The sequence below is a fragment of the Neomonachus schauinslandi genome, chromosome 5 (genome assembly GCF_002201575.2).
Source record: "Neomonachus schauinslandi chromosome 5, ASM220157v2, whole genome shotgun sequence".
NCBI lineage: Eukaryota > Metazoa > Chordata > Mammalia > Carnivora > Phocidae > Neomonachus > Neomonachus schauinslandi.
Window position 1 is genome coordinate 149,035,684 of NC_058407.1, and position 13,673 is coordinate 149,049,356.

The following is a 13,673-nucleotide window of genomic DNA, read 5'->3' on the forward strand; positions in this document are numbered from 1 at the left end:
CCGCTCTGCTTTGTGTAAAGGAAGAAAACTTTGTGAAACACTTAGCAATTATATCATTCATGGTATTTATTAAGTGCCTATACTTTCTTGGTTATACACTGAAGACAGTAGTCTATCAAAAGAGACAACATCTGTGCTCGCAACAGAGCTTACAGTCTAAGGAGGGAAAGACAGTGACTAATAAATAAAAGAACAGTATGGTTTCAGGTAGAGATAACCTGAAGAAATAAAAACAGGGTGATGGGGGGAGTGAGGGGATGGATACTTTAGATTTTGTCCCCTCTGACATTTGACCTTAGCTTGAATGAAGACAAGAACCCAGCGTGTCTAGGTCTGGAGCATGAGTGTTTCTGACAAAGGGAACAGCAAGAGAAATGGGAATCAGCTTGGCAAGTTTGAAGAATAGCAAGGACACTATGGTTGCAGTATGTTAAGTGGTTGGAGATGAGGTCAGAGAGGTAGTCAGGGGCCGGATTAATGTAGGACCTTGAAGACAGCGACGAAGAGTTTGAATTTGTATTCTAAGTGAGGTGGGAAACCTTTGGAGAATTTAACAGGAGAGTAGAGTAGCATGATCTGTTTTAAGTTTTGGAAAAGATCATTAGATCACTGAAAGAAGACTGTTGGGAGGTTAGAGTGGAAGCAAGGAAGCCAGGTAGGAGGCCTTAGCGATAGTCCCACTGAGTGATGTTGGCTCCATAAATGTTGACTATTAAAATTTTTATTATTCTCTGTCCTGCACTTAATAGTGTGATAATCTTGGTTCTACAGGCTTTCAGATATGCTCACTTTGGAGAATGATTTCTTCAGTTCGCCCCCAAGAAAAACTGTTCGGTTTGGTGGAACTGTGACAGAAGTCTTGCTGAAGTACAAAAAGGTAAGAGATCATGTGAGGTTTGATGTCTTTCTCCCTGCTGCTTTATTGAGATGTAATTGATACGTTGAGGTTTGGTTTTTGTTGGTTAGGATACAATTGTAGCCTTTATACTAAAGACCAGTAGACATAATAAAATGAATTTTAGATGTCAGTCTTGAAGTCAGCGCTGGAGGTGGTTTAATAACAGCATTATGCTATCAGCTCGAAATTAGAGTAATAACCTCTTTGCTGAGGTTGTATGTCTTCAAATGCTTTATTTACATAGTATCTTTCAAAAACTTGAGCAGGTGCTAGAATAAAAATCATTGGATCAGAGCATTTTCTTTCTTTTAAAAAAAAATTTTAAGGATTTTATTTATTTATTTGAGAGAGAAAGAGTGAGTGAGAGCACCAAAAGCCGGGAAGGTCAAGGAGAAGCAGACTCCCTGCTGAACTGGGAGCCCATTGCTGGCTTGATCCTGGGACCGCGGGATCATGACCTGAGCTGAAGGCAGACCCTTAACTGACTGAGCCACCCAGGCGCCTAAAAGCATTTTATTTCTAAAGGAATTACCTAAGCATTGTTTTGGGACAATAAACCAGCTCTGTCAATAGGGATTTTTTTTTTTTTTTTTTTGGTTCTGTGTTAGTTTAGAAGTGATTCTACTAAATCTCAGTGATGGAAAATATGAATGTTTGTATTTATATGTATAAGCATTTTATTTATTTATTTATTTATTTAAATGATTTTATTTATTTGACAGAGAGAGATACAGTGAGAGAGGGAACACAAGCAGGGGGAGTGGGAGAGGGAGAAGCAGGCCTTCTGAGGCTCAGGGAGCCTGATGCGGGGCTGGATCCCAGGACCCTGAGATCATGACCTGAGCCGAAGGCAGACGCTTAATGACTGAGCCACCCAGGCGCCCCTGTATAAGCATTTTAAATCTACATATATGAATAGATGGTACCTTGTGTCATCAACTATTTTATTTAGGTGTCAGTACATAAGTATACCTAAATGTGAACAACCTTTCAGTATTAATTTAGTTTTTTTCCAAGCTGCCTAGCTCCACTAATGTGAGTTTTTAAATTTTTGGAATTATAATTTTACAATCCAATGATGTGTGAAAGTTATAATGTTCCTTTTGTAATAGTTAAAAGTCCTGCTGTTGGTCTTTAACAGGAAACTAAAGTAAGCAGAACTACTTTCTTTTTTTTTTTCCGTTCTTGTTTAGGGTGAAACAAATGACTTTGAGTTGTTGAAGAACCAGCTGTCAGATCCAGACATAAAGGTAATTAATTTACATTTGTTCATTAGCAAAGCTGTAGCCACTTTGTACAGATTCAGTTTGCACTTTTGGTCCTGTTCCATCCTCTAGAACTTGCTCTCTGTATGATCCGTCACTTGAATGCAGTGGCTCTCAACGGCTCTCAATGGGCACTTTTGCCCCCAGGGCACATTCGGTGATGAACTGGAGACATTTTTGGTTGCTACGTCTTGGGGAGGGAGGGGCGCTCCTAGCATCCAGTGAGTGGATGACAGGGATGCAGCTACACAGCCAGCAATGCACAGGGCGGCCCTCCACAACAAAGAATTCTCAAGTCCGAGATGCCAGGACTGCTCAGGTTGAGCATCCCTGCTTTATCTTTATCTTTCTGGAACCTCTTTCCTCTATGCTGCATGCTGCTCTCATGTCACTCCACCGAGAAAACAAAAACACAAGTTGACTTGTCTTTCGAGCTAGTACCCTTTTCATTGTTTTTGGAAATGTTTCAAGAGATACACCTTTTAAGATATATACCTGTCATGTAGGCACAACTCAGTGAATTTTGTTTCCCAACTTTGGAAAGAGTAGTCTCTTACCATGGCAATAGTAGTCAGATTGTCTGGGATCAAATCCTTACTCTCTTGTTCCCCAGTGTGTGATCTTGGGCAGCTTGTTTAACCTCTCTGCCTCTGTTTTTGTCTTTGTAAAACCAGAAAAACAATAGAGGTCTTTTAAATGTGAGGTTTTAGAGGATCCAGTGAGTTAATATATGAGAAGCACCTAGAACAGCCCCTGACACAAAGGGCTTCGTTAGCTGTTATTCCTGCTGACAGCCCACACTTTCTCATTTCCCTGCGCATTTAAATCCACTATGAAGTCCTCTGCTCTGATTACTGTGACAGAGATTACCAGTCATTTCTTACATGCTGATTTCAGCAGACTTTTTTTTTTTTTTTTCGAAGCGTCATATGAATTCCTTGTAGCAGTTGACACTGTTGACTGCCCACTTCTTAAAACCTTTCCTTCAGTTTCTGGGATCTTCCTGTCTTCTTATCACTTACGTCTAATCATTCTTGTGACTGGTTATTAAATTTGGTGTTGATTAGGTTTCTAGACTTGACCCTTTCCTTCCTGTAAGAATTATTCCTGCATGATCTTATGCCCTCGTGGCTTTGGAATTCCTGTGGCCTGGTAACTTCCAGATTTGTATCTATAGCTCATATTGCTCTTGTGGGCTCTAGACTTGTTTGTTTGTTTGTTTTTAAGGTTTATTTATTTATTTTAGAGAGAGCATGTGCACAAGCAGGGGGAGAGGTGGAGGGAGAGAATCTCCAGCAGATTCTTCCTGAGTGCGGAGCTCGACATGAGGCTTGATCCCACAACCCCAAGGTCATGACTCCAGCTGAAATCAAGAGTCAGATGCTTAACTGCCTGAGCCACCCAGGCACCCCTCCCGACTTGTTTCTTAACTGCCAGCCCACAAATATTACAAGTGCCCCAAATTTATCATTTTCTCTCTCCCAAACACACTCCTCTACAGTCTTCTTTATTGCCTCAACTGATGTATTGCTTACCTAATTCTTGAGCTAGGAACCTTGGGGTCTTTCTCGACTTCGTCACCCCTCATTTCCATTGATTCACCAGGGCCTTTGGTGGGAAAAAAAAGTCTTTCAAGGCTTCTTGTGTTGTTGGTGCTCTTTTGTCTGGATTCTTCTCTTAACTCCTTTAGGTTATCTAGGTTTCCAGTTCTCCTCTATCTCCCATTACCCTCCCCCCCCCAAATTTTACCCTCCACAGTGCAGCCTAAATCCTCTCTAAAGCATATGCTAAACGTGTCATTTTCCTGTGGGGAAACTTAATGCCTTTTGCAGAAAGGCCGAGCTTCTTAGCATGGTCTGCTGCATTGTTTTTCTATGTTCAGTTTCACTAGATACTTTATTCCATGAGTTCGCCACTTTTTTTCACCTTTTTTTTTTTTTTTAATTTTTAAAAAAGTAATCTCTACACCCAGCATTGGGCGCCACTTCTGCTCATCTTTATCTCTTTTCATGTGCCTTTTGTGGCTGCAAGAGGTCCTCTGTAGTCACTTTAGTTGCTACCTATTGGAGCATGGGATTACCGTGCCTCCCTCCCTTACTGGCTTTGTGACTGAGGGTAAGTATACTGCACTTCTGTGCCTCATTGGCCCCAGCTATAAAATGGGAACCAATGGTAGCACCTACCTCATGGGATGGTTGTAAGGGTTAAGTGACCATATATTAAAATCTTAGAACAATGCCTGGCATGGTAATTACTATATTAGTGTTTACTGTTATTATTAGTTTATCTATAAAACTCCTACTATTTGAGATCCAGCTGAAGTATCCTCTTTTTTTTTCAATTTTTTTTTTAAAATATTTTATTTATTTGACAGAGAGAGACAGAGCAAGAGAGGGAACACAAGCAGGGGGAGTGGGAGAGGGAGAAGCAGGCTTCCTGCTGAGCAGGGAGCCCGATGAGGGGCTTGATCCCAGGACACTGGAATCATGACTCGAGCTAAAGGCAGACGCTTAACGACTGAGCCACCCAGGCGCCCCATCCTCTTTTTTTTTTTTTTTAAAGAATTTATTTATTTATTAGAGAGAGAGAGAATGAGCAGGGAGAGGGGCAAAGGGAGAGGGAGAAGCAGACTCCCTGCAGAGCAGAGAGCCTGATGTAAGGCTCGAGCCCAGGACCCTGGGATCATGACCCAAGCTGAAAGCAGACTCTTTTTTTTTTTTTTTTTTTTTAAAGATTTATTTATTTATTTGAGAGAGAGAGAAAGAGAGGGCACATGAGAGGGGGGAGGATCAGAGGGAGAAGCAGACTCCCCGCCGAGCAGGGAGCCCGATGTGGGACTCGATCCAGGGACTCCAGGATCATGACCTGAGCCGAAGGCAGCCGCTCAACCAACTGAGCCACCCAGGCACCCTGAAAGCAGACTCTTAACTGAGGTGCCCCTGAAGTGTCCTCTTTAATGGAACTTTCCTTGGTTCTCTCTAAGCACATGGGTGTTCATTTCACTGCATTCCCCACCCTTCCAGTAGATCTTCGTAATTACAAATCTGGCTTACAAGGACTTTGGTAATTTATCTCTGCCCCTCTTTGATTCCCCTATTTGTCTGTTGACTTGCTTACCATATACTCCAGCCATAACAGAGCTGCTTTTGGTTTTCTGAATACATGCTTGTCGCTCTGTGAGGAATGAAGCCTCTAGAGAACACCCAGTCTGTTTATAGGCAGCAGAAGTCACTTCCTGTTTGAAGCTCTCCCTGACCCTGGCGTTCTTCTACGGGTACAAAGGACCATTTTCTTTGTGTTCTGTTGTTGTTTTTAGGATTTTATTTATGTTTTAAGTAATCTCTATACCCAGTGTAGGGCTCAAACTTACAACCCCGAGATCTAAGAGTCGCATGCTCCACCGACTGAGCCAGCCAGGTGCCCCCACTGTATTTTTTATCAGCACTTCTCATCGGTATCTTGACATACCAACAGTTGCATCACTTGTATCTGTGTTAGTTCAGAGAGTGTTGCAAGTGATTTGCTTCTAATAGTGGTTCAGTACTAAAGCACCAGAGTCTGCAACTAGTACTCTTTTAAAAAATGGAGCCATTTTGGGGTGCCTGGGTAGCTCAGTCGTTAAGTGTCTGCCTTCGGCTCAGGTCATGGTCCCAGGGTCATGGGATCGAGCCCTGCATCGGGCTCCCTGCTCCGCGGGAAGCCTGCTTCTCCCTCTCCCACTCCCCCTGCTTGTGTTCCCTCTCTCACTGTATCTCTCTCTGTCAAATAAATAAATAAAATCTTAAAACAAAACAAAAACGGAGCAGTTTAAATGTTAGCTTTATAATTTTCTTGCACTTTTTTTTAGTGGAAAAGGGTAGGATAGAGTTAACTCATTTTTATTTGCACATACCTTAGCTTGTCTTCTCTGCTTCAGGCCTTGGTGAGCTATCAGTACAGTTACCTTTACTGGTTGTGGACATTATGAAATTACCATAGTGCAAATGAGTTGCAATTTACTTGATTTAATTGCCAGCTTACTTGGGGTTTCATCAGGGAAGAGTCAGTCTCATTGAAATTTGTCACAGATAGCACATCGCAAGCAGTCAACGGTTGAATGAAGTTGGGGAAAAGGCGGTGGGCTCCTTCTCTGTGTGGAGCGAGGTATTGTGGGAGAGTGGACAGAGCGTAGGCTTTGACCCAGTCAGACAGGTTTGAACCCAGTTCTTTATTAGCTTCTCACATGGGCAGGTTGCTTACTAATTTCTCTTAGCCTCAGTTTCCTCAGCTGTAAAAGGGGAACGCCAGCAGTCCATTTTCAGCATTGTTAGGATTAGTAAGGGATGCATTTGTGTGGTGTTGGCACCATGCCTGGCACCTGCTGTGTTCTCACTAAATGATACCCGGTATCAGTAGTCTGTAATTGCAGGTACAACCCTGGCTGGCAGTAGTCTCTCACGTAGGTACCATACTGTCTGTAATAATCTATCACTGTAAGCACAACACTGTCTGTTAATAATCTCTTGTGATAGGTACGACATTGTAGTGCTTTTGTTTATTTATATGTTCCTTTCCCCTACTGAGTCTTAATCAGCAATAACCATTTCTTTCAAAGTTGGGGTTTTTTAGTTTGTTCTTATGTATTTGTGCATATGAATTAATACAAACTATATTTTATATTTGTCTAACCTATAGCATATTTTATACATGGCTTGTTTTCTTTTAGCAGTTTTTCCCATGTCACTAAAAGTTATTAATGATGAACAGTAATTTTATTGCCTAAAAAATACTTCATGGAGTAGTGGAGCCAACATTTATATATAACACATCTTTATTTTTTTGAGAGAGAGAGAGAGGGAGAGAACATGCACGAGCAGGGGGAGGGGGCAGGAAGAGAGAGATTCTTTCAATTAGCAGTAATCGCGCCTCGGATAAACCTCATTGGCTACGATACTGCCACTGGGCAAAGCTGAGAGAGAGAGATTCTTAAGCAAGGTCCACGCTCAGCGCAGAGCCTGACGTGGGGCTCCATCTCAGCAACCCTGAGATCATGACCTGAGCCGAAATCAAGAGTCAGATGCTTAACCAACTGAGCCACCAGGTGCCCCTGTCTATAACAGATCTTAATATATTTAAGTCTAGTTACAGGTTGGGTTGAGAAGAAGTTATATGTATTGATGTCTCTAATTAATTAGCTTAGACTGAGTATTAAGATGTTTTCACGTCAGCATGAATATAGAGGAAATTGAGGTAACTCTTGGTCCTGTGGTCTTACAGTATTTGAATCTGCTATGCTCTTTCTGCAGTTCGAAAAATTCCCACCTGTCAACATTTCCACTTATTTCCTGTATGTCAGAGTTACTATGTTGCTTTTTTTGAAAAAAAACAGGAAAAGGTATTGTAACATCCTTCTGTTTTGATACAAACTAAGAAATTTTCATCCCAATTTTGGCTTCAGTGCAAGTTTGTGACTTTTTCTCCTAATTTAAATATTATTGTTAGGTGCTTGGTGCAAAATAGGTATCATGTTTTCGTTATTTTAGAGGATTTGTGATTTTGAAAGCACTTTTCTTTGTTTACCTTAAGGATGACCAGATCATTAACTGGCTGTTAGAATTCCGTTCTTCCATCATGTACTTGACTAAAGAGTTTGAGCAGCTTATCAGTATTTTATTGGTAAGTTTGCCACTTACTTCACTGACTAGTATGTGATTCAGTACTTTGAAAACAGAACACACTGTATCAGTAAAATGTTTCTTACATGTTTCTTTCCCTCCCACCTCTAGAGATTGCAGTGGTTGAATAGAAGTCAGACAGTGGTGGAGGAGTATTTGGCTTTTCTTGGTAATCTTGTATCAGCACAGACTGTCTTCCTTAGACCATGTCTCAGCATGATTGTTTCTCATTTTATACCTCGTAAGTGGTTCTTTGCTTTCTTTGCTTTCTCATTTTTTAAATACCTCTTTATTAAGATACTACCTTCTCAGAACCCTGTGGGGATTGTGCCAACATGGAAAATTCTGAAATGCATATTGGCAGCAGTTTTGGTACATGTCTGTTCCCTATAATGATTTCTATGGAAGCATTTAGATTTGTTGCTGTGATTTTTTTATGTTAAGTGTTAGAAGTCAGGAATTTTTAGCTTTACTTAGAAAGTTACTTGACGCTTTTTTTTCCTTTAGACTGCAAATTCAATCATTGTACTAAGTTTGGGCAATGGAAAAATCACTTTTTTTGTGTAGTTGTTGATGTTTAGGTCGGTGACAAAAAGAATGACATATTTTGTTTTTCCATCAAAAGCCCGAGTGGTCATTAAGGAAGGTGACGTCGATGTTTCAGATTCTGATGATGAAGACGATAGTAAGTATAAACAGGATTAAACAAGGGATGCCGGGCGCCTGGGTGGCTCAGTTGGTTAAGCAACTGCCTTCGGCTCAGGTCATGATCCCAGGGTCCTGGGATCGAGTCCCACATCGGGCTCCCGGCTCAGCAGGAAGCCTGCTTCTCCCTCTTCCACTCCCCCTGCTTGTGTTCCTGCTCTCGCTGTCTCTGTCTCTGTCAAATAAATAAATAAAATCTTTAAAAAAATAAAAAATAAAAAAATAAATAAATAAACAAGGGATGCCCCCTGTGTCTGAGAGAATGCTGCTGAATGATAAAGTATAGGGCAACTCCAGGATTTATTCTAATGGGTAGGCTGCAACAAATGGCAACCTCTGATGGAATCTTTTTGGTTACATTTAGCATTAACATGTAACCAGTTGCCCTTAGTGCATTACTTATGTAATTAATCCACTTAGTCTTCATTGATGGTTGGTTCTGGAGAAAAATCTTAAATTTAATATTTTGCTAGTAAATGATTCAGTTCTGGTTAGCGGGTGTTTTTAGCTTAAAACATCATTTTTCAGTTTTCGGTTTTATTTTTATGCTCATACTCTCGCTTTTCTCCTTGTAGATCTTCCTGCCAATTTTGACACATGTCACAGAGCCTTGCAGATAATAGCAAGATATGTCCCCTCGTGAGTATCCTTTTGTTATTTACTTTGAATCATGGTCTTTAAGTCTCAAGAAAATTATGATCGATTAGTAGGAATTTAATTATGTTCATAGCATCAGAACTCAAGTTGTATGCTACATGTTTTTGTATCTTGATGATATAACATTCTACAAAACGGCATTTTAGTTCTCTCTTCATTGTTTTTATTTAAATTATTTAAAAATTAATTTAAGAATTAATGACTTAATTAAAATTATTTAAATTCTTATTTGGCGCTTGTGTGCAAATTTTCCTCCAAATTTTGTGTAGTGGTTGGAATTTTGCTTTTATCTTCAACAAGGTATGATACCCCAAAATTTTCAGTGAGCAACCCCTGTGTGCTTGTGTCATGTCATATAAATAAAAATTGCAGTTCTAATATTGTATGTTGATTATATTTGAATATTTTTTTCCTAAGGATTTATTTTATTTTAGAGAGGGAGAGCCTGAGCGGGAGGGAGAGGGAAAGAATCTCATGCAGACTGCCCTCTGAGTGCTGTGTGGCTCCAACCCACAAGCCTGAGATCATGACCTGAGCCGAAATCAAGAGTCAGTTGCTTAACCAACTGAGCCACCCAGGAGCCCCATATTTGAATTTTTAGAAAGTTATAGTTCTAAGAAAAACTTGGGTTTCTTTTGGAAGAGTAGACTTAAAGTTCTCTCTGTAAGTTTGTTATTTGTTAACTTAAAAAAATAATTTGTTAACTTAAAAAAAAGTTGATGCTTTTTTCTCCTTTTTAAAGTAATATATGTGGGAAAGCACTGCCGTGGGAAACATTTAGATTTTAAACTGAAGCTCTTTTGCTTTTGTAGAAAAGAATCCCCCTTTTTATTTTGCTATTGATATCAAAGTTAATAGAAGGTTATTTCCCCCTAAGGTATTATAGATTTTCTCTGAATAAGTTCTGATTATTAGAAGTAGTTAGTTACCGGGCGCCTGGGTGGCTCAGTCGTTAAGCATCTGCCTTTGGCTCAGGTCATGATCCCAGGGTCCTGGGATCGAGTCCCACATCGGGCTCCCTGCTCGGCAGGAAGCCTGCTTCTCCCTCTCCCATTCCCCCTGCTTGTGTTACTGCTCTTGCTATCTCTCTCTCTGTCAAATAAATAAATAATATCTTTAAAACAAAACAACAAAAAAAGAAGTAGTTAGTTACCATTTGCCTCCTGCATCCATATTTGCTCTTAGAATGGAAATGTCACCTTCCAAGAAAGTCCAGTTAACATGGATTGATTTTTTAATTTTTTTATTCTTTAAATAGGACACCGTGGTTTCTTATGCCAATATTGGTGGAAAAATTTCCATTTGTTCGAAAATCAGAGAGAACATTGGTAAGCAATCTTTTCATGGGGAAAATAATGGAAAAGTTGTGATTTAGTTTTAGGTGATGTTACATCTTTTTCTTAGCAGTTGTTTTCCAGATTAAACTCAAGACTAAGAATGTGACTCAGATTCCTTTCTTAGGAACTCACTGAGGATCCCCAGTGCCTTTTTCCCTTAAGTCAAGGGCAGAGTCCATTTCAGAAATATCTGAATAGGCTTAGTGATTATACAGATAAAAATTACTAGAAGGTAGTAGTCTATACATTATACCAATTGTAAACATGCCTTATTTGAACATGAAGGCAGAACCTTCTGTGGATGAATTCTTCTTAAGTTTTTGTGTAATATTTAGATGACTTCTGGTTTTCAATAATGAATAATGAATAATGGTTTCCTACTAAGCATAGCTTATTTTTTCCTAAATAAGGTATTATAAGTATCAAATACGGAGTTAATAAGGTTTGCTAATGTTTGTGATAGTCTGCTTCAAGTGGCATATTATAAATCTTATGTCTCTTATGAAAATAGATATAAAAATCCTCAACAACCCACTAGAAAACTGCATTTAGTGACGTAAAGAGTTATGTGCTATGACCAAGTGAAATTTATCCTAGCACTGCATGGTTCATTTAATACCTGTTAAAATCAGTTAATAAAACACACCACGTCAGTGGAATAGATGACAGGAACCACATGATCATTTCAGTAGATGCACAAAAGCATTTGACAAACACCAGAACTCTTTCATGACAAAAATAGAAGGGAACTTTTTCAACCTGATAAAGGACATGTATGAAAAACTCACAGGTAGTATCTTATTCAATGGTGAAAGAGCTTTCTCCTAAGATAAGGAACAAAACAAGGATGTCTGGTTTTGCCCCTTTTGTTCAGTATTGTACTAGACGTTCTAGCAAGGGCAGGTGGGAAAAGGAAAAGGCATCCAGATTGGAAAGGAAGAAGTAAAAAATGCCTGTATTTGCAGATGACATGATCCTACATTTAGAAGAATCCTGTGGAATCCTCAAAGCACTATTAGAAGTGAGATGAGTTCAACCTGGTTATAGAATATAAGATCAATATACAGGGCGCCTGGGTGGCTCAGTTGGTTAAGCGACTGCCTTCGGCTCAGGTCATGATCCTGGAGTCCCGGGATCGAGTCCCACATCGGGCTCCCTGCTCGGCAAGGAGTCTGCTTCTCCCTCTGACCCTCCCCCCTCTCATGTGCTCTCTCTCATTCTCTCTCTCAAATAAATAAATAAAATCTTAAAAAAAAAATAATAATAAAAAAATATATATACAAAAGCCAGTAGTATAAGATAATTTAATGGGGCAAAGAACAGTCTTTTCCACAAATGGTTGTGGGACAAGTGGAAATCTACATGCAAAGAATGAAGCCGGGCCTCCCCTCACACAGTAAACAAAAATGAACTCAAAGTGGATTAAAGACCTAAATGTAAGCTAAAAAAAGCTCTTAGTAAGAACACATAGGTGGTAAGCATTTTCGTGACCTGGAATTAGGCAACAGTTTCCAAATAGGATGCCTGAAACACAAGAGCCACAGAAAACCAGATGAGTTCAACTGCTTTACAGTTTACCAGCTGTGCTTCATGGACACCTTCAAGAGAGTGAAAAGACAACCCAAACAGTGGGAGAAAATACTTGCAAGTTGTGTATATCTAGAATATATGAAGAACTCTAATATCTTGATAATAAAAAGGCAAATAACTAAAAAATGGACACACGATCTGAATGGATATTTCTCCAGAATTGATACACTTATGGTCAGTGTTGAGGAAAAGCTCAGCATCACTAGCTGTCAGGGAAACGCAAGAGGAAACCATAACGCAAGATCCCACTTCACACCCGCTGGGATGGCTGTACTCAGAGGGACAGACAGTAACAAGTAGTGGTGAGGATGTGGAGAAGTCAGAACCCTCGTTCCATCGCTGGTGAGAGTGGAGAACGGTAGGTGCCGAAGTGCTCTGGGAAGGCCTCTTGACCTTTTCTCAGAAAGGTTAAGCAGAGAATTGCCATACAAGTTAGCATTTCCACTGCTAGGTGTCTATCCAGCAGAAAATGTATGTCTTGGGTGCCTGGGTGGCTCAGATGGTTAAGCGTCTGCCTTCGGCTCAGGTCATGATCCCAGGGTCCTGGGATCGAGTCCCGCATCGGGCTCCCTGCTCAGCGGGGAGCCTGCTTCTCCCTCTGCCTCTCTCTCTGTCTCTTGTGAATAAATAAAATCTTTAAAAAAAAAAAAGAAAATGTATGTCTACGCAGCACTTTACACGGATATTCAAAATATGGAAATAACCAAATGTTTACGGGCCAATGAATCAACAAAATGTGGTATGTGTATACAGTGGGTATTATTTGGTAATAAAACAGAGTGGTTTACTTGCCACAAAGTGAGTGAATCTTGAAAACATGCTAAAATGCCACATAGTATAAGAATCCGCTTCCATGGCAGGTCTAGCATAGGCAAATTCTTAGAAAGTAGATCAGTGGCTACTGAGGGCTTGGGGGGAGGTACATTACTAAAAGATAACCCTATCCTTTCTAGGTGATGAAAATTTCTAAAACTGGTTGTGGTGACAGTTGCACAACTCTGAGTATACTAAATACTGTTGAATCGTACACTTTAGATGGATGAATTCTATCTCAACAAACCTAGTTAAAAATTTTCTGTGGAAGTATACAGATTACAAATTTACGGAGGTGGGGTGGAGTGCCTGATTGGCTCAGTTGGTAGAACATGTGACTCTTGATCCTAAGGGTTGTGAGTTCGAGCTCCACTTTGCGTGTAGAGATTACTTAAAAATAAAATCTTAATAAAACCAACCCCCCCAAACATTTAATTCACCAGGGAGTAATTAGATTAATGATACTGAACATTGTGTTGATAGAGGAACAGTATAGTTTCTGTGCTGCTGGATAGTCTCTTTTTTCTGTTTAATTGGAACTAAAGATTGTATAATTAGTGTTTTTCTTATGTCATTATGAAACATTTATCCTCTATTGAAATGTTTTGTCTTTTTATGTTTTAGGAATGTTATGTTCATAATTTACTAAGGATTAGTGTATATTTTCCAACCTTGAGGCATGAAATTCTGGAGCTTGTGATCGAGAAGCTACTCAAGTTGGATGTAAGTATTTGATAACCTGTTTTTCTCACTG

The 13,673-nt window shown here is 39.8% G+C and overlaps 1 protein-coding gene and 1 pseudogene across 2 annotated transcripts in view; one reads left to right on the top strand and one right to left on the bottom strand.

Annotated features, from left to right (window-relative positions):
- Positions 1–13,673, top strand: part of RRN3 (RRN3 homolog, RNA polymerase I transcription factor) — a 29,651-nt gene that overhangs the window by 923 nt on the left and 15,055 nt on the right. Inside the window, exons 2-9 of one of the 2 annotated variants that reach the window (XM_021698066.1) lie at positions 772–877; positions 2,092–2,148; positions 7,729–7,818; positions 7,929–8,058; positions 8,443–8,502; positions 9,098–9,161; positions 10,438–10,507; positions 13,544–13,642. In XM_021698066.1, the coding sequence (XP_021553741.1) occupies positions 772–877; positions 2,092–2,148; positions 7,729–7,818; positions 7,929–8,058; positions 8,443–8,502; positions 9,098–9,161; positions 10,438–10,507; positions 13,544–13,642 (676 nt within the window). The remainder of the gene's footprint in view (positions 1–771; positions 878–2,091; positions 2,149–7,728; positions 7,819–7,928; positions 8,059–8,442; positions 8,503–9,097; positions 9,162–10,437; positions 10,508–13,543; positions 13,643–13,673) is intronic. The other variant, XM_044915073.1, reaches the window with a different exon arrangement.
- Positions 6,883–7,113, bottom strand: LOC123324914 (annotated as a pseudogene).